This window comes from Odocoileus virginianus, chromosome 7, assembly GCF_023699985.2.
Source record: "Odocoileus virginianus isolate 20LAN1187 ecotype Illinois chromosome 7, Ovbor_1.2, whole genome shotgun sequence".
Classification (NCBI taxonomy): Eukaryota; Metazoa; Chordata; class Mammalia; order Artiodactyla; family Cervidae; genus Odocoileus; species Odocoileus virginianus.
Window position 1 is genome coordinate 2002005 of NC_069680.1, and position 20125 is coordinate 2022129.

At 50.4% G+C, this 20125-nt stretch overlaps 2 protein-coding genes and 1 non-coding gene across 13 annotated transcripts in view; 1 reads left to right on the forward strand and 2 right to left on the reverse strand.

Annotated features, from left to right (window-relative positions):
* Nucleotides 1–70: 70 nt before the first annotated feature.
* On the forward strand, nucleotides 71–9472 carry ZDHHC16 (zinc finger DHHC-type palmitoyltransferase 16). 6 transcript variants are annotated; one of them, XM_070469971.1, is made up of 11 exons: nucleotides 71–275; nucleotides 3976–4223; nucleotides 4396–4590; nucleotides 4743–4831; nucleotides 5224–5313; nucleotides 5954–5999; nucleotides 6136–6183; nucleotides 7019–7104; nucleotides 7767–7890; nucleotides 8080–8150; nucleotides 8880–9472. In XM_070469971.1, the coding sequence occupies exons 2-11, from the start codon at nucleotides 3981–3983 to the stop codon at nucleotides 8992–8994; spliced, it is 1107 nt and encodes a 368-aa protein (XP_070326072.1). In that variant the 5' UTR covers nucleotides 71–275; nucleotides 3976–3980; the 3' UTR covers nucleotides 8995–9472. The 6 variants fall into 6 exon arrangements, with proteins under 6 accessions (XP_070326072.1, XP_070326073.1, XP_020739142.2 ...); XM_020883480.2 differs by having other exon boundaries at nucleotides 74–275; nucleotides 5224–5252; nucleotides 5866–5999; XM_070469972.1 differs by lacking the exon at nucleotides 6136–6183.
* A 207-nt stretch (nucleotides 9473–9679) lies between these two features.
* MMS19 (MMS19 homolog, cytosolic iron-sulfur assembly component) overlaps nucleotides 9680–20125 on the reverse strand; it is a 36690-nt gene continuing 26244 nt past the window's right edge. For 2 of the 6 annotated variants that reach the window (XM_020883474.2, XM_020883479.2), the window contains 22 exons: nucleotides 19640–19714; nucleotides 19152–19229; nucleotides 18377–18515; nucleotides 17992–18146; nucleotides 17660–17738; nucleotides 17131–17256; nucleotides 16860–16941; nucleotides 16453–16553; nucleotides 16187–16336; nucleotides 14762–14917; nucleotides 13617–13716; nucleotides 13013–13115; nucleotides 12796–12864; nucleotides 12492–12618; nucleotides 11927–12027; nucleotides 11732–11788; nucleotides 11400–11586; nucleotides 10997–11079; nucleotides 10686–10850; nucleotides 10544–10603; nucleotides 10154–10254; nucleotides 9680–10073 (listed from right to left, as the gene is read on the reverse strand). In XM_020883474.2, the coding sequence (XP_020739133.2) occupies nucleotides 10046–10073; nucleotides 10154–10254; nucleotides 10544–10603; nucleotides 10686–10850; nucleotides 10997–11079; nucleotides 11400–11586; nucleotides 11732–11788; nucleotides 11927–12027; nucleotides 12492–12618; nucleotides 12796–12864; nucleotides 13013–13115; nucleotides 13617–13716; nucleotides 14762–14917; nucleotides 16187–16336; nucleotides 16453–16553; nucleotides 16860–16941; nucleotides 17131–17256; nucleotides 17660–17738; nucleotides 17992–18146; nucleotides 18377–18515; nucleotides 19152–19229; nucleotides 19640–19714 (2322 nt within the window). In that variant the 3' untranslated portion in view covers nucleotides 9680–10045. Of the gene's footprint in view, nucleotides 10074–10153; nucleotides 10255–10543; nucleotides 10604–10685; nucleotides 10851–10996; nucleotides 11080–11399; nucleotides 11587–11731; nucleotides 11789–11926; nucleotides 12028–12491; nucleotides 12619–12795; nucleotides 12865–13012; nucleotides 13116–13616; nucleotides 13717–14761; nucleotides 14918–16186; nucleotides 16337–16452; nucleotides 16554–16859; nucleotides 16942–17130; nucleotides 17257–17659; nucleotides 17739–17991; nucleotides 18171–18376; nucleotides 18516–19151; nucleotides 19230–19639; nucleotides 19715–20125 lie in introns of those variants that run through there. The other 4 variants (XM_020883475.2, XM_020883478.2, XM_070469969.1 and 1 more) reach the window with 4 other exon arrangements.
* LOC139036120 (small nucleolar RNA SNORA28) lies at nucleotides 15731–15848 on the reverse strand. The gene has a single exon (XR_011488858.1). It is a non-coding gene; the product is annotated as a small nucleolar RNA SNORA28 (small nucleolar RNA).

Below are 20125 nucleotides of genomic sequence, written 5' to 3' on the forward strand. Positions count from 1 at the left end.
TAATCTCCGGAAGCGCTTCCAGAAGACGTAAACTCCGTTTCCCAGGTTGCATCGGGACGAGTTCTGGGGCGGGGCTTCGGAACGCTTGCGCTTGCGCCTGTGGACAAGGATGGGCGGGCGGTGGGTCCGGGTCTGCAGGCTGGACCTGTGGGCGGCGGGCCATGGTTGGTTGCGTTGAGCCGGGCCGGTGGACGCCGAGCTGGAGGGGGTGGCAGTGAGCGGCGGCGGAGGCTGCGGAGTTCGACTTGGCTGATTGAGGAATCGGCCGGCGGCAGGTAAGAGCGAAGCTGCGGCCTTTTCTGCCCAGTCCTGTCGCTTTTTATAGGGTCGGGCCCTGTTCCCGGGCCTTGTGAGCCCGAGTTCCCGCTTTGCACGGTCGTGCCCTCGAACCGGACGGAGCACACCCTCTGGGCAGCCCAGAGGCGTGGAGCTGGAAGGTCAGTCCAGCCAACTCTCCCATTTCAGAGATTTGGAAATTCATCCCCAGGGATAGGATTCTAATTGTACCGTATTTCTAAGATAGTTCAAGATAGAGACCGAACGGGTACTCAGGTTATTTTTTTACGTTCAGTCTATCATTCTTTGACCATGCCAGCCTTAATTATTGAGAAATAAAACGTTTCCTCAGTTTCTGTAACTGCAGTCTCTGATCTTGCGGAAGCGTGCTAGTCTGGAAGGAAAGTCTGCGCATGAATTAGTGTTGCTCTTACTGATGATTGAGACTTGCCGCTTGCGACTGTAAACACCCTGAAAACAGCATCTTTGTTCAAATGAGTTTTGTCGACTTTGTTTCCTCTGCCCTTTGGTGTCTTTGGAATCCGTGTGTGTACTCCCACCCCTAATAGTCCCCATGTCCAGTTTCCCCTTGGGAAAGAGTTGGTGACTGAGAGCCTTGGAGAGAGGAGAGTGCTGTGACGTACACTCCCCTCTGATCTTGTGGCACATGTCACTATATTGCTAGTACTGAGGGATCAGAGTGTTCAAGGCTTGTGTTGGGGGTGATGCTGCTGCTGCTGCTGCTGCTGCTGCTAAGTCTCTTCAGTCGTGTCCGACTCTGTGTGACCCCATAGACGGCAGCCCACCAGGCTCCCCCGTCCCTGGGATTCTCCAGACAAGAACACTGGAGCGGGTTGCCACTTTCTTCTCCCATGCAGGAAAGTGAAAAGTGAAAGTGAAGTCGCTCAGTCGTGTCGAACTCTTAGGGACCCCATAGACTGCAACCTACCAGGCTTCTTTGTCCATGGGATTTTCCAGGCAAGAGTACTGGAGTGGGTTGCCATTGCCTTCTCCGTTTGGGGTGATAGGGAAACTCTATTTCCTGCTCTGGTCACTTCCATCACCACCCCTCACCCCCAACACACAGTTTTTTGAACTCTGCTTTATCTCAGTTTCCTGAGATGAAAACTTCCTATGTTCAGTTGTGGTCCCATGGACTACATATTTTTCCCTGGCATTCCCATACCTGCCCCCAGACCTCACTAAGTAAAATAAGGGAAGGGGGCCTTGGTCTCAGACTTCTTTTACATAATTGGTTTTAAGCTCTGCACTACAGCTTTCAGCTTACATGTTTATGTTGATTACTGGTTGGATAGTTTTCTAGAATGACTTTTAACTCTGAAGTGCAATGATTCCACCAGTGGTTTTCATTTCTCTCTTTATTGATCATGAAGAATGTAGCGACTACACTTATTTCGTGTTATCATGTTGGCAGGCGTGTCCTTGTTGTTATTTGTAGGACAGGTGGACATCTGACCAGCCTTTCCACTTAGGCATCCCTCCAGTTTGTTCATTCAATAAGTATTTATTGAGTACTTCTATGGTCCAGGTATTGTGCTAAGCACTTTATAAACATTTCATTTGTATCTTACCAACTGTATACATATAGTCATAAAGTGGGTAGAGCAGAAAGATGCCTTAGTAGTTAATCCTAGTCTCTCATCAATGGGAACACAAGAAAACTGAGTCCCAACAGAATTTGGTGGTTTGCCCAAGGTCACAGATCTACTTCAGGGCAGAATTGAATCCTAAGTAGTCAAGTTATGGGGCTGGTGAGAGTTGGTAAGTCTGGTTTTTGAGGCATTTCCTGTAGAGTTTAGTAAGTCCCGAAGTAGCTGAGACAATCTAAAAAGTGGAGAATCAGAAAATGAAGTTTTTTTTTCTTCTAAACAGGAGAGATGGCATATAATTTTTGTTTATTACAGATGAGGCACACATTTGCACGCTGTTGCTGTTAAAACTATTTTAGTAAATAGAAAACTTTCCATTAGCTCTAGTAAGGGAATGAATGATGATGTGGATAACCTAAGTCACTTGGATTTGTTTTGGGATGAAATGTTTTGTTCCACTGTTACATTACAGTAACAGTACATTACAGTACAGTGTCGCTGTACACTATTTGAAAATTCATGCTTCCAGCCAAATCATGATTCCACACAACAGGAGTCCATGTCAAAGGAGGTAGGAAGTTTGAGCTTTTCCTTTTTCTCTTTTATGCACTGTCCCTTTGTTCTCTTAGCCGCTCGGAGATGATGGAAAGGGCCAACTTACTTTATCCTGCTACAGAAGTAGGTCCCTACTGAATTGTCTGTCTTCTCCTTGCTGGTTTTATCTGCTGGCTTTGTTTTTGCCTTACGTCTTTAGGGGGCTTATGGAAGGAGGTAATTAAGTTTTCTTTGAAAGACCTCTTGTGGGGATGGCAGGGTGTAAGGGGAGTACCTTGCTCCAGTTACTGAAATGATACCATCCCTACAGTGGGGCAGCCTCCTCCAGTTTCTGCTGGGCTTTGAGCTGCCTGTTAATAAGTCAGTGGAGTTGCAGAGGACAAAGTAGCCATAGGGGAAAATCAGATGATTTCCTCTTTGATAAGACCTTTTATCTGCAGAATTGATGAGAATATCATCGAAGTAATCTGTATGTTCTGTCCTGGGCATTGCCTGGGTAGCTGACCTCCCATGGCTGTTAGCTGAGGTAAAAATCACATGGAGAAGGTTAAGGCACTTTCAGAGGAGCTATGCACAGCGCTAAAGAGCTAGACAGGCTGGTTGGGACACCTGGGGCCAGGGCAGCAGCTGCAGAGAAAGCTCTCAAGTGTCCAGCTAGAACAGAGCAAGGGAAACTCATTACTCAGAGGGTGGGCCTTGTGGTCTTCTTCCACTGTCCTCCATGCCGCCATGTCTCCTGTTTGGTGGTGGTGGTCTGCTCAGGACCCGAGTTGTTTTGTTCATGCTTGGGGTGGGACTGGGACTAGAATTGGAGACAGGGCATCTTATGTCATGCAAGGGAGAGGTAAGCTATCCCCACAGGAGACAGGGACTCTCATGCCCCCAGGCCGGTAATGGCAGTAGGATGGATAAGTGTCTTTTGCCCAGATAGTACCAGGGAAGATCTAGGTGCAGGATTCGCATGATGTGAACTCACTCCCTCACTACTGTTCCTGGTAAAGACAGTTGTTAGGAGGTAGGGGCTTCCCTTGTGGCTCAGATGGTAAAGAATCCACTTGCAATGCAGGAGACCTGGATTCGATCCCTGGATTGGGAAGATCCCTTGGAGGAGGGCATGGCAACCCACCCCAGTATTCTTTTTTTTTTTTTTTCACCCCAGTATTCTTGCCTGGAGAATCCCCATGGACAGAGGAGCTTGGCGGGTTACAGTCCATGGGGTCGCAAAGAGTCGGACACAACTGAGCAACTAAGAATAGCACAGGGCAGGCAGGAGACCCTGGACAGCTCTGCCACAGTGGCCAGGCCCACAGGACCACGCGGATAGCTTTGTGCACATTGGTTGGGCTCTACGCAGTGGTCTGTCCACATGGACAATTCTAGAGACCCTGCTTGAGCTTGGAGCTGCCTCCCTATTTCCCAGCTGGTGACTGGCCCAGCGGGCCTCAGCCTTAGGTCTCTGCCTTTAAGCTGCCCACTGGTGGGGCAGGGAGGGACAGGACCCAGGCTGGCCCCTCACGGTGCTGTGCTTTCCTAGGAGCCATGCGGGGCCAGCGGAGCCTGCTGCTGGGCCCTGCCCGCCTCTGCCTGCGCCTGCTCCTGCTCCTGGGCTACAGGCGCCGCTGCCCACCTCTGCTCCGCGGCCTGGTGCAGCGCTGGCGCTACGGCAAGGTCTGCCTGCGCTCCCTGCTCTACAACTCCTTCGGGGGCAGTGACACCGCCGTGGACGCTGCCTTTGAGCCTATCTACTGGCTGGTGGACAATGTGATCCGCTGGTGTGGGGTGGTGAGTGATGCCCGGGGGCAGGAAAAGGGTTGTTTGGGGAGCGCATGTGTCTGATGAACCTACCCTGGGTCGGGACCCACACCGGCCCCCTACCCTTGGGAAGCTCCTGAGTCTGCTCTGGGCATCGCCAAGCTCTCTCACGGCATCTTCCCGCCCTCCCCGCTGTTGGCAGGTATTCGTGGTGCTGGTGATTGTGCTGACCAGCTCCATCGTGGCCATCGCCTACCTGTGTGTCCTGCCCCTCATCCTCCAAACCTACTCCGTGCCCCGGCTCTGCTGGCACTTCTTCTATAGTCACTGGAATCTGATTCTCATCGTCTTCCATTACTACCAGGCTATCACCACCCCGCCCGGATACCCACCCCAGGTGGGTACCCCCCTCCAGGGGCACGGGGGTGGAAGAGAACTGCAGGCCACGGGAGCCAGTCCCAGGAACGGGGAGGGAGAGCGCCTTGGTGTTTTTGAGGTACGAAACCGGTGCTGCCACAGTCGTCATGTTGCTTTTCTCCCTCTGCACAGGGCAGGAATGATACGACAACAGTCTCTATCTGTAAGAAGTGCATTAACCCCAAGCCAGCCCGAACACACCACTGCAGCATCTGCAATAGGTGGGTCTCTGGGAACCCCCGCCATGGCCCTTTTGCTGTAGCCCCAGGGCAAAACCTAGACTTTGCATTTGCCTGGACATTCATGGGGTACCCTGTCATGTGCCAGGCCATGTGGAATGAGGACATGGGCCCCAAGATGGTCCTGCGGGTTATGCGTTATCACTGCTTGGGAAAGTGAGGTTCAGAGAGAGGGATCAGAGTAGGCAAGAGACCTGAGTTACCTTGTCCAGCGTCATGTAGCCAGTGAAGCAGGGTTTGAAGCAAGGCCTGGCTGTCCTCAAAGTCTGTGCCCTTTCCGCCTCAGCAGGATGCTGGTCCTTGTAGGAAAGGATTGGCACTGACATCTCAAGAACCTTGGCCACCGTAACAGAGCCTGTGTCCCTCCCTCACAGGTGTGTGCTGAAGATGGATCATCACTGCCGTATCCTTTTGCTATCTCCTCTGCCTGAAACCTCCTCCTTTAGCTCCAGAGCACTGCACAGGTTTAAGGGCCGTAGGCCCAAGGCTTCTAGCTTCACCTTGCAGAGAACGCTGGGCTCAGGGGAAGTTAGTAGAAGAGCAGTTGTGGGGACCAACCATCTCCTGGGAATAGCAGGAGGCTTATGTGCCTTCTGGGATGGATCTTCTGGGAGCAAGGCCTCTCTCAACAGCTGTTTCTTTCGTAGACTTTCGCGCTAACATCTATTGGATGGCAAGAGAGGTCTTGTTCAGTGGGTTGTCCAGTGGGGGTCCAGATAGAACCATCGGTCCCTTTCTGCTGTCCCACACAGATGTGTGGTAAACCTGTTTGAATATTGGCAGACTCATTTTACTGAAGGATTTCAGTTTTCATGATCTCCTGGTGGGACTTGTGAGGGCTTTGAAAAGCTTTAATACTTTCACCTCAACTTCAGGGAAGTCTCATATTTTTCTGCCTTTGGTGATGGAATCCTTGGGCTTGGATGATATTGTTAGGAACCACAGATAAACTGGAGAAACCAGGACATCCCCTGAAGTTGTGTGTTTGGTCTTGTCCTTAATCCTTTCCCCACCAGCCTGGCTAAACAACTGTGTGGGCCACTATAACCATCGGTACTTCTTCTCTTTCTGCTTTTTCATGACTCTGGGCTGTGTCTACTGCAGCTATGGAAGCTGGGACCTTTTCCGGGAGGCTTATGCTGCCATTGAGGTGAGCCCATAGTTAGGAAAAGAGCAGCTCAGTAGAGAGCACTCGGGGTGTGGAATTTGTTCCTAAGAAGGGGCTGGTAGCACCCCCTCTCCTAGAGGCTTGAGAGTGTAACCAGCACTGTTTTCCATCCCCTTAGAAAATGAAACAGCTCGACAAGAACAAACTACAGGCGGTTGCCAACCAGGTGGGCTGTCCCCACCCCACTGCCTCCTGCTGCTCAGGCCAGGGGTATAGAGTTGCTGAGGCAACTGGGGCCCACCTGTTAGTCGAGTTGTAGAGACTGGGCTCAGGCCAGTCGAGACTGGATCAGGGGTGTTCTGGGGGCTGCCTGCCACAAGCAGATCAAGGGGCCTGGGGACAAGCTGGGAGTCCCTGGTATGTGAGTTTTTGGCTCTCTATCCCATTTCACCTTCTTCAGGCTGAGCAAGGACTCTGCCGTGGTGATGGCCTGAGCAGCAAGGAGTCCATGTTAGTCTGTGTAATGGGGTTCCAGGGGACAGAGGTCGGGCTGGGCCAGTCTGATGATCCTTTGCTCCTGGTCTGTCTGCATCTGCATCAGGATCCCCGGGCCTTTTAGGACTTCTTGTTCTGAGCAGATTGTCGGCTTGAGATTGTGCCTCTGCTGCCCTTTTGGTCCTTAATGGGGCTCCCTGTTCTCCCTCTCCAGTCATTCTGTTCTGGGTGTGATCTGGTCCCCTCTCTAGGGGATTACAGCCACACAGTTCTAACTGGGAAGTGGAGTGGATTCCCCTGGAGCCCCGTTTGTGTTGTCAGAGCTAAAGGCCCAGGGTCGGTCCCTCCTGTGCTTTACCATCCTGTCCAGACCCGCTCTGCCCAGTGTATGTCCACATGATGATGCCACTGGCTTGGTCCACCCATCTGGCTGCTGCCCTGACTCCTCTGTGGCTTAACCCCCTCTCTTCTCGCCCTGGGCCTGGATCACTTCCCTGCCTGCAGGTGCTGGGCTCTGGTGGAAGCCAGCAGTCAATGAGCCAGACCGTGCTGTTTTCTTTTTCTAGACTTACCACCAGACCCCACCACCCACCTTCTCCTTCCGAGAAAGAGTGACTCACAAGAGTCTTGTCTACCTCTGGTTCCTGTGCAGGTATCTTAACTCTCATTTTGACAGCTGAAGGGAGGGCAGCTTCAGAAAGCCTTTTATAGTGCCCGCACAGGCAGGAACCCCTCCCTGTGTGAACTGTTGCTGTTCTTAGTCTCACTTAGGGTGGCCAAGAGTAGAGCTTAATTTTCTTCAGCATTTTGGGGGAGGGAACATGAAGGACTTAGCACTGAGGGTTTGTTATGTGCCAAGGGAAGCTCAGCTCCTCCTTTTAAGAGCAGATGCATTTTGTAGAGGAGGAAAATTGCAGATGTGAGGGGGTGAGGTGATTTGTTCTGTGATACACAAGTAGAGATGGTAGAGCTGGAATCTGATGTGCCATTTTATTTTGATCCTTGGTGCTTTTACTCCCCTTTCCTGTCTCCCAAGCATGGGCATTTTAGGAAACATATAACATTTTCATTAGTAATAGACTTATTTCCCCATTCTCCTTGCCACATAATTTATTCTTAGCCCATATAGATGCTTTTTCATGAACGCTGTTTTTATCAGTAGATACAGTGAAGTTAAAGTTCATTTAGGACCCATCGGCTGGGAGAGAAGGCAGAAGTCCCTCCCCAGTCACTGTTGCTCAGTGCAATTTTAGACCTACTCATGGCCTCTAACCCTGTCCATGCCACCCCCAATCTTTGCCCTTCTTCTCGCAGTTCTGTGGCACTGGCCCTGGGTGCCCTGACTGTGTGGCACGCTGTGCTCATCAGTCGAGGTGAGACTAGCATCGAAAGGCACATCAACAAGAAGGAGCGTCAGCGGCTGCAGGCCAAGGGCAGAGTGAGTAGGGCTGGGACTGGGGTGCTGGGGCGAGTGGGAAACCAAACCTGCTGTTCTGTAAAGAGCTGGTTTTTCTCCCATGGTCAGGGCCAACTAGGGCAGGCCTGAAGCCCAGAACTTGCCTAGCCAATTTAGGCTCAAAATTGGTTTAAGGAAAAGGGTTCCTAGAAACATTTTTCTTTGCTCTAGGTTTTTAGGAATCATTACAACTATGGCTGCTTGGACAACTGGAAGGTATTCCTGGGTGTGGACACAGGAAGGTAAAGTAAAACATCTAGACCAGCACTGTCCATTGCACTTTCTGTGTTGAGAAGAACATCCTACACCTGTGTTGCCTGAGACATCAGCCACTAGTCACATACGGCTTCTGAGTGCTTGAAACATGGCTCATGTATTAGTGGACTGAATTTTAAATTTAATTTCATTTTCACCAATTTAATTAGGCACATGTGGCTACTGGCTATTATATTGGTACAGTACCAGATGACTACAGTAGAATCCTGAAAGCTGTTCTCAGGAAGGGACCTCTGGCTAGGGTCTGTCAGCCAGCAGTGACCTCTCATTTGTATGGCAGTGTTGGATTTCAAACAGATAACTTGTGGGACTGAAGTTATTTGTGACAGAGGTCCTAAGACAATAAATGAAGCTAGCTCCCTCAGCCCAAGAGAAAAGGTAAATCATTTTTCAGATTGCAACTACTGAGGCTGTAATAAGTAGGTGACCATTAAGTACCTGCCCTCCTCCTTTTTCCTGTCCTAATTATTGCTGCCTGTCACTGTGCTCACAGTGCCCCTTAGAAGTTAGCTCAAAACCTCTAAAGGCCTTCAAGGCACCAAAGGGTATGTTTCTTGGACTAAATTGGAACTTCTGTTACTTTTGTGATGAATGCCAAGGTAGCTTCAGACTGTCTTGAGCTATCTTTGCTGAGGCATGAGGATCAGGAAGACTAGGAAGGCCTGGATCTCAGGAGTATTTGTCTTCTCTTACAGGCACTGGCTTACTCGGGTGTTGTTACCTTCCAGTCACTTGCCCCACGGGAACGGAATGAGCTGGGATCCCCCGCCCTGGGTGACTGCTCACTCAGCCTCTGTGATGGCAGTGTGAGCATGTGAGCTGGAATGTGTCAGCCACAACTTGAGCACCACCCCGCTTCCTGTGTTGCCTCAAGGGCCTCCAAGGATAGCTTCTTGGGATCCTTGAGCCAAAAGAGCCAGTGGGCCTGCCCCAGGGTACCATGCAGGGATAGCTCAAGGACCGGTCTCCTGGCCGTTGCAGAAGCAAGGCATGATGTGGAGAAATCCTAGGACTGATGTCCCTTTACTCAGGCAAACAGAAGTTCCAGCCCCAGACTGGAGATCAGGCAGCTAGCAACCTTGCCAGGTTGACCCCGACCTCCTCCAGGTTACAGCACTGGGGTTGGCCACCACCTCTTCCACTTGCCGTCTGAGGAAACAGCTGAATGGTAGAGATGAGATTCTGGCTTCTCAACAGGGCAAAGATACCAGGCCTACTGCTGAGGTCACTGCCACTTCTCATGTGCTGCTGAAGGGAGCAAAAATAAAGGTATTTGATTTTGTAAAGACCTGTAGCTTTTCACTCTTTGCCTTTCCTGTGGGACGGGAAAGGGGGAAATCAGGGTTAGGGCCTAGTGAGCAGGTGTTCTGGTCCTGCCACCCGTGCCTTACTTGGAGGGGTTGGATGTCCTGAACAATTCCTATCGTTTCTGTTCTAGGTTAGGCAGTGATGCTTCTGAGGCATAAGTGGAAGAGGGAAATAACTGACAGCCCCATTACCAAAAAAATCTTTATTCTCAAGCAGGTACACACACACCACCCTCCCTGGTCCTCAGGGCCACACACATCTGCATTCACACTCAGCAGCATAGCTCCCTTTTTCTGACATATAAATGGAAAAGCCCTAAGACCAGGGATCATTCTTCAAATACAAGTAGTCTCACGCGCAGTTATTTCCCAAAACCATTAGAAAGCAGGATTTCTGTATTTCTTGTACAGCCATGTGGCAGAGGCCTGGCATTCGTGTTGTGTCTGTGGGAAAGGCAGTCAGGGGCCAGCGGTCTCCCTGCCTGGGCAAGACGGTTCGATGGTTAGTAACTTCAGGTTAGACTGTCAGTCAGTGTAGGCCAGGGATGGGGGGCTCAGCTGCCAGGGCTCCCCAGCAGAAACCTGCAGGCAAAAAGAATGTTGACCGCATTGGCGGTGAGGCTCGCTTCAGTCCCGTCTCTCCCCGTGACCTAGGAACTCACCATTCTCCCCTGGCTGACACTGCTTCCTTACGCACCAGCCTCTTCTTGTCATCCAGGGGTTTGGCTAAGGCCCGGATCACCTGTGGTTTGTACGGCAGCAGCTGTGGAGTTAAGAGGACCTAATCAGCCTTGTTCAACCAAGGTAACCAAAAAAGCTGCTCTGACTCTACATCTAATACTCTTCCTATTCTTCACTGACTCCAGACAGTGCTGTGTGGCAGGCTGGCCACTCTATTTTCAGGGACTCAGGAAATCCTTGCCTGTCTGTACTACATAGTGCGCACCTCAGTAGCATAGCCGGGTGGCCAGTCCTGCCTGCTTAAGGTAGAAAGGTACCCCTGGCTCTTCTAGGAAGTTTCCAGGCCAGAGAGGGACACCTGTGGTACTCACCACGGGGGTGGGCAGGTGAGTGAGGGCGTGCATACACTGCAGAGCAGCGATCCGGACCGCCTAGAACACAACCGTAAGGAGGTGAGGGGAAACCCACGAAGGGGAGACGTCCAGGGCAAAGAGTTGTTAAGGCTCAACGCACCATGGAAGGGCTGGCACTGAGGTTCAGGAACTTGGTGACAAGGGTGTCAATGTGAAGACTCATGACCTGGGGCGCTTCCAGTAGAAGAGGCTGAAGGCAGCTGAGGGTGGAGAGCTGCACCACAGAGTCGGGGCAGGACAGGGCCTCCAGCAGCAGGGAGAGCAGCTAAGGGGTCACAGGAAAGGGGGGGTGACCACATCTTTGATGAGCCTGCTTCTCCTCCCCTTTCTAGCCCCAGCACCTGGGGGGGGGGGGGGGGGACGATGACAATGGCTTTGTCCCTGCTTAGAGGCTGTGACGGCAAGGCTTACCGTGGGCAGCTCTGGCAAGAGCACAGGCTTTGGCAGCCTGTTAAGTACATGAGACAGACCCTTAAGGTAGTTTGGCTTCACATCTGCAAAAAATGAAAAAGGGGAAAACTAGGCTCAGACAGAGCTTGGGAATTAAATTCCAATCTCTGGTGAAGCTGGGACATCAGCCTACAGAGATTTTTATTTTTTCTTTTTTACAAAAATAACAGCCCCTCGGGCTCAGAATAGGCAAGGTATACCCATCAAAGGAAAAGAGTGGGTCAAGAATCTAGATGTTCAGCCCTCCAGTACAGGCCATATTATGCTCTACAGAAGTACTCAGGTCCTAAATTCTTTTAGAGACTGTGGCCTGAACAAAGGAGAGGTCTATATATTTGAGGGCCTTCCTCTAACCTCTCCTCACCTTGGGGAGCAGCATGGAAGCCCCGGACCAAAGCAGGCACGTTATCCGTGAAGAACCGCTGGCGAAACATGATGCGCACTTCAGCATGGCCAGCACGAGTTAGCACATCAGTGCAGTCGGACATGAGCAGAGAGAAGCCATCAGCTGCTGCCGGGCCTAGTTCTGGATCACTCAGGAGGCCCATGAGCTGGAGAAAGAAAGCTTTTGAGGTACGTCAGTGGGGAAGGATCTTAAATACCAAGAGGAGGACAGCAGTCATTTTGGGGCAGAAGAGGATCAAGAGCGAAGTTCCTGTTTAGATCCTAGGTTCTGCTTGTTCAGCAAAGACTTACCCGGTCTGTAAGGCAGGAACTGAGAGGATGGTATCTAAGCACTAAGGCCTTTGTGACCTGTCACCAGAGAGAAAGAACAGTCAGGACAAGATGCCCAAACCCTGAGAAGCATGCAGATGGTTCAGGGTTCAATAGAGAGATTTTATTTAACCAGATTAACTGCTCTCTCTAACAAACTCCATTCCGACTCCTTACCCAGAGAAGCAGTGTGAAGGCCTGACTACGACAGGGCCCAGAGCTCAGCCCAGCCTCCACTTTGTCCACAGCCAGCTGCAGGAATTCATCCAGCTGTTGCCCTAAAAAGGAGGGAGGAAATGCTGACGCATGTGTCTGTTTTGACAACAAAGGCTGTAAATCCTTTAAATGCAGAAGCCATTAGAAAAGAACAATGTCGTTTTGGCTGTGGACTTGGCCCACTCAGCTCTAGGACACCAGCATGAGCCTGGTATTCTCATACTGTTGGGGTGCTGGCATTAGAAAAGTCTTCTAATAAGTCTTTTTTTCCAAAAAGAGCTGTCCACTTCTAATAATTACCTCTGATAGCTCCCTGTAGGGAACAGGAGGACAGAACTAGACAAGAGTACTCTGGTTGAAGCCCTTATTTTCTTACATCCTATAAAGCTTTGCCCAGCTCTGGTCTTGACTCTTGTTCCAAGAGCTGTCCCATGGAAAGCCTGATTATATTAGCAAACTCCTTTTAAAGAGAGAATGAGTTACTAAACTTCAAGATTGCATCAGAAGTTGATTCTCCCTCCGGTACCTGCAGGGTGCTTGTTCAGGAGTCCTGCGAAGCACTTGGCGGCAGCAGTAGAGGAGAAGGGGCAGCTCTGGCAGCAGCTCAGCTCTAAAAGCTCCCGCATGAGTCGGTTCAGCTGTGGGATTTCCACCTGTAGAAAACCTGGTCATGTCATGGACCCAGAGAACACTTGAACTCCAAGAGACACCCAGGAGAGAGTGGCAGCAGGGGCCAGAGAAGGCAGAAAATCAGCTTTGCTGTGACAAATTTCAGCCCAGAAGTCACCTGGGCTCCAGCTCCCCTGGTCACAAAGGTTGTGGTCACTTACGTTTCGAGGCAGGGAGCAGACAAAGGCCATAAGCAGTGCAACCAGTCGCCTCTGCCCTGAGGAGCCATCCTGTAAGGAAGAAGAGCCCTATCAAGCCTGTCCCACCAGCAAGAGACTTGTGGCCCTGATGACACCCATCCCAAATTTGCCAGAAAGATCTGGAGGGCAGATGTCCCAAGACTGTTCCCCATCTGGGTCTGATCCATCGGACCCTCACCTGGAATGGCTGGAATCTGCCAGAGAAGCTGTTTTCAGGCAGGAAGGAGATGTTGCCGTCCAAGAAGAGGGGCACGATGTGGGCGACACTCTGGGTGGCTAAGCTAGGGGGTACACCTAGTGTCACCAAGGAGCCAGGGTTCTACAGCAGCCCTGGGGTTCCCAGGACTCACTGAGTCCAGGGACCAGAGCATGCTCATTCACACCTTCAACAAATACTACCTCAACACACACTATATGCCAGGAACCTTTCCTGTGCTAGGCCTTGGTGCTACAGCAGTGACCCAGTCAGATCAAATCCCTGTTCCCTTGGAGCTTATAATCTAGCACGAGGCCTCAGTGTACCTGTCAAAAACGCTTCAGAGGTGACTTATGCACACCTATCTGTAGCTGAGAACCATCAGCCCATGGCTCCCCAAGCCCCCATCCACAGTCCATGGTGCTAAAAGACCCCTTCTTTTTTTTGCCAATAAGACTTACAAAACAAATAACCGCCTTCACATTTACATTTGGGTGAGAGGACAGCTCAGAAGGAAATCATCTGCTGCTTCTTCCCAAGAATGCTAGCCTCCCCGGGATCAAGTCGCATGCATGATGATACTCACTCAGGGCTCAAGTGAGTGGTGGCAGTGGCAATGACAGACACCACGGTGGCCAAGACCTCATCCTCCAACAGGACTTTTTTCAGAACTGAATGCTCCTTTTCTGCCAGATCAAAACACACACATGCACAGGCCATGAGTGTGGCTCACACGATGAGGTCCTGTCCCCCTCGTGACTTTGGGCCTTGACTCGCATTACAGCAGGAGCAGTGTATAACCTGTCCTTCAGTAGTGCTGCAGCCCTGGGAACCAGCGAGGCACCAGAAGCAGGAATGTCTAATATGGGCCACAGGGAGTTCCCAAGAATTGCCTCTGACTAGACAACAGTGGGAAATAAGGCAAGCTAATAGAAATATTCTTAACATCAGAAATGTCAGTCTTTTCAAAAACTTAAAAGGTAACGTGGATTTATCTTCGCAGCTCCTTTCACACAGCAGCTACCATACACACATACATTACTGTCACTAAGCATTATGAATTAACTCACTTAATCCTTACCAACTATCCTGTGATATATAGATATTACTCTCCATCTCCTTTGCACAAGTGAGGAAACAGCTTAGAAAGGATAGATATCTTCACCTAAATTAGCAGGTGGTGGCTCCCCTGGTGGCTCAGACGGTAAAGAATCTGCCTGCAATGTGGGAGACCTGGGTTTGATCCCTGGGTTGGGAAGATCCCCCTGGGGAAGGGCATGGCAACCCACTCCAGTATTCTTGCCTAGAGAATTCCCATGGACAGAGGAGCCTGACAGGCTACAGTCCATGGCGTTGCAAAGAGTCAGACACAATTGAGTGACTATGCACATAAGTTAGCAAGTGGTAGAGTTGACCATGAGACCCAACCAGGTCTGCTAGACTCCAGAGCCTAATTCTAACTAATCTAATTACACAGCAATTGAAGTGGGTGGGGGGGAGTGTGCATCCTTTTGAGTGCTGCTAACACTAGTAGATTTTGATTCTTTCCAGAGGTCAGCTTGGCACCTTTTGATTAAAGTGAAATCTCATTATGTGGACACAGAATTAAGACGACACCTCTGCTGGTGCAAAATGCAATACTAGTGAAACCCTGAGGGTGGCAGTGCTGTTCAACACTAGCGGAAAGCCTGGGTTGAAAGGAGGGAGGGGTGACGAGGAGGGGGAAGTTACCTGGCATGGAAGCCTGCACAGCCAAAGCAAGCAGACAGGGTACAGCTGTCTGATGGAAATACCAGCAGCTCTCGGGGTCTCGCTGGCATTTTTCTGCCACCTGCTGGAGGCTCTGACAGACAGCAATAACTTCACTGGTTCCTGGACTCATACTCCCTGTGTGGTGAGAAAGTTCTCTGTAAGATTTTTTTAAAAGCACTCCCAGGTCTGTCAGATACGGGATATAGGAAGAATAATCAAAGATAAGTATCTTATTAATAGAAAGAGCCAAGTCAGTTTATCCAGGAGTGGAGACCTGCCCTGCCAGCTCTGCAACAGCAGCATTGATACACAGCATGGGGGTGAGGGGAGCTACCCTCCTGCACAGTTGGAAATCTATGTGTCAATTATAATCATCCTCCTTGAAGAGGTTCTTCCATATCTGCAGTTCTGCATCTGTAGACTCAACCAACTGCGATCGTGTTGTACTATAGTTTTTACCCAATGAAAAAAATCTGTGTGTGCTGTACAAACTTGCTTTGTTCAAGGGTCAAACATACATTCTCCTTTAGTTTTCATAACAACCCCCTCAGCAGTATCATTTCCCCCATTTTATAGAGGAGGATGTGAAAACTCAATAAATTAGCAGTGGTTTTTCCAGGGTCACAGTAAGTGCAAAAGTCAGGGATCAAACCCAGGCCGTGCTCTGAATCCAGCGTTCTTTCCATTCTGTATCAGGTGCTGGATCATCCTCTGTTGACTGGATCAACCACAAAGGACGGGGCAGTACAGAGTGGGGAGCTTAGGGAATTAGTGAGGGCCCATGGCGGGCATGCACAGGTTCGTAACAGCCACAGCTATTGTCACTTGTGAGGAGCAGTGCTCTTCAAATTCCAGAGCGTGTACAATTTACCTGGAGATTCTGCTAAAATGCAGATTCTGACCAGTGGGGCCTGAGATTGGGCATTTCTTTTATTTTTCAGCTGAAACACTGGTTAAGTCTACATGACACCTTGTCTCACAGAGAAGAGAATACCGGAATAGGTTAGACTTTCCTTCTATAGCAAGCTCAGACTGTGTCAGTTTTATCTGCCACAGGGTGGTGCTTGTGTGAGAGTCTGCATTTCTAGTAAGCTCCCAGGTCATGCCCGTGCTCCTGGTTGATGAGCTCTATTTTGAGTAGCACAGCCTTACAGTGGTGTTTTTCAATGGATTCCACACTAAAATCATCGAGGCATTCTTAATAACTGTTGTCCAAATCCCATCCCTCCTTACAGACTGAATCAGTAGGACTGCATGAGGCCCAGGCAGTCAGCATTTTTTCAAGTTCCTATGTGACTCTTACTAGAGCCACCACTGGAACCACTGTTTTAGACACATCAACTCCAAACCGGACTGCAGCTCCCCCTCCAGCCTAGCTCCTCAGTGAATGTTCCCTGTAGTCACCTCTGTTCATCTGGCACAGATGCTGTAGCAGAAGAGGCAGCGTCTCCTTGACGATGCTGGGATGTGTGGATACAGCTGATAAGGCTTGCAGACAGCGTGGATGCCGGGAGCACCTGGTGGGCCCATCCCCTCTAGCCAAATCTGACTCCTCTGAAAAGCAACCCAGGAGATCAGGTTTCACTTTGTGATGGCAAGCATGAAGGAACCCCCCCGCCCCACCAACTTCCCTGGGAAGGAGCAAGCCACAGAAGATCAGAGACACGTACCGGTACACAGATCCTCAGCAAGCTTGGGCACTAGGTGGGTGCTGAAGGCCACGGGGTAGAAAGCAGCCAGGGTTCCTGATGCTTCCAGTGCTGCCGCCCTGCTGGGGCACAGGGCAGGTGAGCATTAGCTGAGCTGGGTCTGTGGCTCTCTTGCCAAGGCCTACCATTAGGCAGATTCAGGACGTGGGCGTCTGAGACCACTTTTCTAAAAAAGCAGGATTCAAGTACCTATACCACTAAGTTGGACAGGGCTTCTTAATGCCCCCCAAAAGAGAATATTCCCACACCAATCGCTCCAACCAGTTAGCCAGAGCCAAGCAGAGAGTCCATGTCCTCTGGGAAAGCCAAGGGTCAGGAGCACAGCACCCTGGAACAGCTGGCTCTATCTTGCTGTCTTATATTCTCACCAACTCTGGGAATCCTCCTCCAGGAAGCTCAGTCTGTACAGGTGACCCACTGCTAGCTCCAAGTCCCCAGAAGACAGGAGATCTGTATTAGGAGGAGACATGAACCTCATCTTTTCCCCAGCAGCCACCACCATCCTTCCCAAAGTCCTATTAGAAATCCCAAATCACAGAATTGTGAGAACCAGGGAATAAAGACTGCTCTTCATTTAAGCCAGAAAACCACAGGAAAAGGACCAAAAACTCCAATCTTTTTTCTTTCCCTTAAGTGTACCTGGTTGAGCACCCAACACTGTGAGTGTACGAATGCCAACAAGCTGAAGCTGGGTGTTGGGGTCTGTCAGGGCCATGAATATCAGTGAGCACAGCTGGTCCTTGAAGCCACTCAGAGGCCTTTCATCTAGGGAGAGACAGAGTCCAGGTTAGTGGGAAACTTCATTCAGCACTGATACAAAGATAACTTGGGGCAGATTTTTTTTTTGGCTGTGTAGCATGGAATGTGGGATCTTAGTTCCCCAACCAGGCATCAAACCAATGCCCCCTGCAGAGAAAGCATGGAGTCCTAACCACTGGACCAGGGGACTCCTGGGAGGTTTAAAGAATTTAATCCATTGGATATCCAGGAAGTACACTAGGAAAAAAAATGAACAGGTCTTATTTCTTAAGTGTTCTCTTGTGCTACAACTTGAGAACAACAGGTTGGCTGTTCTAGGCTACTTCTCTGTAGCACTCCTGGCCTGCCCTCGCTTACAGGGCTACAGTGCTCAGCACCCCAGAACAGCACATCTAGAAGACGGCCTCACCCTTGTCTTCATAGCTCCATTTCTGCTGCAGCTTCAAGAAACCCAGGATCATTTCAAGGATTGTCCTCCGCTGGTTGCTCTGTAATGTTTTAAGGGGTATGGGGGTCAAAGACTACCTTTTAATGGATTTCAGTCTTGCTTCTATGGAAGTGGGGAGAATTATCGCTGTACGTAAGAGTGTGAGGAAAAGAGTGAACAAGGGAACCAGCAGCAGCTAACGGGAGCAAAACCCAAAATCTACTATATCTAGGCCCAAGTGCAACACAGCTTTCTCTATGAGAGAGCCATCCTAGCCCAGGGTCCCATCATTTAAAAAGATGCTGCTTCCTTACCTGACTGTGCTTGTGGAACTGTTCCAGCAGTAGAGGCAGCACGTTGCTGGTGATGTGGTCGCAGGCCCGGGCAGACGCGCCTGCAGCCGCCTGCAGCAGTTTGGCACTAGGCCACACCAGTTTCATGTCCGGTTCACACAGATGGTGCCTGCAGTCTAGAGAGGCGGCACATCACAGACCTGGGGAGTAGGCTGAATGTTGCCTGGTTCCCCTGCAGGTCATAGAAGCTGGAGGCTGAGCCCCAGGACGAGCAGTTTCTTTCAATTCAAAGCAGGGCTCCAGTACGCAAATCACTGAATTTGGGGTCACTCGTGAAAGGTCACTGGCCTTAAGGAATTTCCCTCTGTTGTGTGCACTCCCCTTTCTAGCTGCCATGCCCCATTACCCTGTAGAATGTTGCTAAGGAAGGAGTCAAGGAGGTCCTCAGCATCGGCCCTCAGCACAGAGCGAGACAAACACGCAGTCAGGGAGTTGAGGGCCGCCAGGCCCTCGGCCTCTACCCGCTCACTTGCCGTCTGGAACACCTGTCAGGGAGGGACCCCATGGCTACTGAGGTGAGCCTGCACCAGGTGAGACCCTACCCACCTGCTGCCTATTTCCTTTTGGGGAGAGGGTGGTGAGAACCTTTAGGGCACAACAATGGAAATTAACCCCTCACCTGCATTTCATCTCAATTGCTGTATTCTCACTAAGTCCTTAGTCCCACTAGGACACTGATACACATACTTTTTTTTCCTTTTCAATTCTGGTTGTGCTGCACAGCATGTGGGATCTAAGTTCCCCGATGAGGGATTGAACCCACGCCCCCTGCACTGAAAGCACGGAGTCCTAATCACTGGATCACCAGGGACATCCCCACATATTTATTGAGAAACTGATTGCAGACCTTGAGCAGTGGTTGCTGGGATCCCTTTCCCCAAGTCTCTTCCTCTCCCCCTCTACTCAGTGACCTATGCCCTTTAGCATGGAAGGACAGGAAGTGGGCACTATGGGAGACTGATCACGTCATCACCAAGCAGCTGGCCCTACCCATATTATTCAACTAGAAATATGCCCCTTGGCTCTCCTGCTGAATACCCAGGCACAGCAACAAAGGGAAAAGGATAGGGTGTGTTATCTCCCCTCATGCCTGACAACTAGTTTATCTAAGTGACACTCACCTCTCTGCGGATAGAAGCCCAGAGGCTGGGGAGGAAGTCCTTTAGTTCTTTCTGTCCATACACAGCACAGCAAGCATTCTGCCAGGGAAAGCAGAGGTTAACAGCTGTCTATACTCTCAGACTTCCTGGGATGTGCAGCCCCCTCAGCATAATGGCACCTGAAAGAGGCAGCTCTCAGCAGTAAAACCAGCAGGGTTTCATAACCATCCTACCCAGATCACCGAAAAACAGAAGCTCGTCCCAACTGATGAAAACAAGCATGAAGAAGGAGCCCTGGTCAGCCTTTCTTCAGCTGCCACTCTGTTACTACAGAACAGGACAAAATGCAACTGGGGGCAGTAGGACAACCTACAGGCTGAGACCCTGGGTATCCCCCTCCTGAGGCCCAGGAAACAGCTCCCTGGCTCTCTAAGAATCAGTCCATAATCCTGTAGCACCGCTAACTTGTCTAAAGACAGCTGGGTCCTCAAAAGAGAAAAATCACTCACTAGAGTCTGCAGAGAATCCAGCTTGGCACTCAGAATCTCAGAGTCCACTTTCTCAATCAGCAGGGGCAGCAGGAACTGTGGGAGAGAAGGAAGAACTGAAGCACGAGATATGGGTGGTGCTGCAGCTGCACCCAGCCCACCATGTCCCCACTGCCACCAGGCCCCGGGGTAGGTGCTACGTCACCTACGTCACCTCAGTTGCACTGAGTCAGGAGTTGTGACTAAACCAATCTCCCCCCCAAGCCATGGCTGGACTGCTAGTGACCTGAAAAGTGGGCTAGCTGGCAAAGCTAAAGAATCTCAAAAGATAGCACTTATAGGGCCTGGATTACTATCTTAAATGAAGAGATGGTAAAGTTTTCTACTTCAAAGGTCTGAAGACACTTGCAGGATGCCATACTCTAGAATGTATACTGCATCTTTCTTTTCCTCCATGCCTTTAAATGTTCTTTCTTTAGACCCTTCTGAGGGTTGAGTCTACATGCC

Bases quoted from the DNA above. Each gene is read 5' to 3' on its own strand.
- ZDHHC16 (XM_020883480.2), top strand. From the start codon at position 3,981: ATGCGGGGCCAGCGGAGCCTGCTGCTGGGCCCTGCCCGCCTCTGCCTG. The intron at 5,253-5,865 runs GTATCCTTTTGC...TTTCCCCACCAG, and splicing joins GAAGATGGATCATCACTGCC to CCTGGCTAAACAACTGTGTG. The intron at 7,891-8,079 runs GTGAGTAGGGCT...TCTTTGCTCTAG, and splicing joins GGCTGCAGGCCAAGGGCAGA to GTTTTTAGGAATCATTACAA.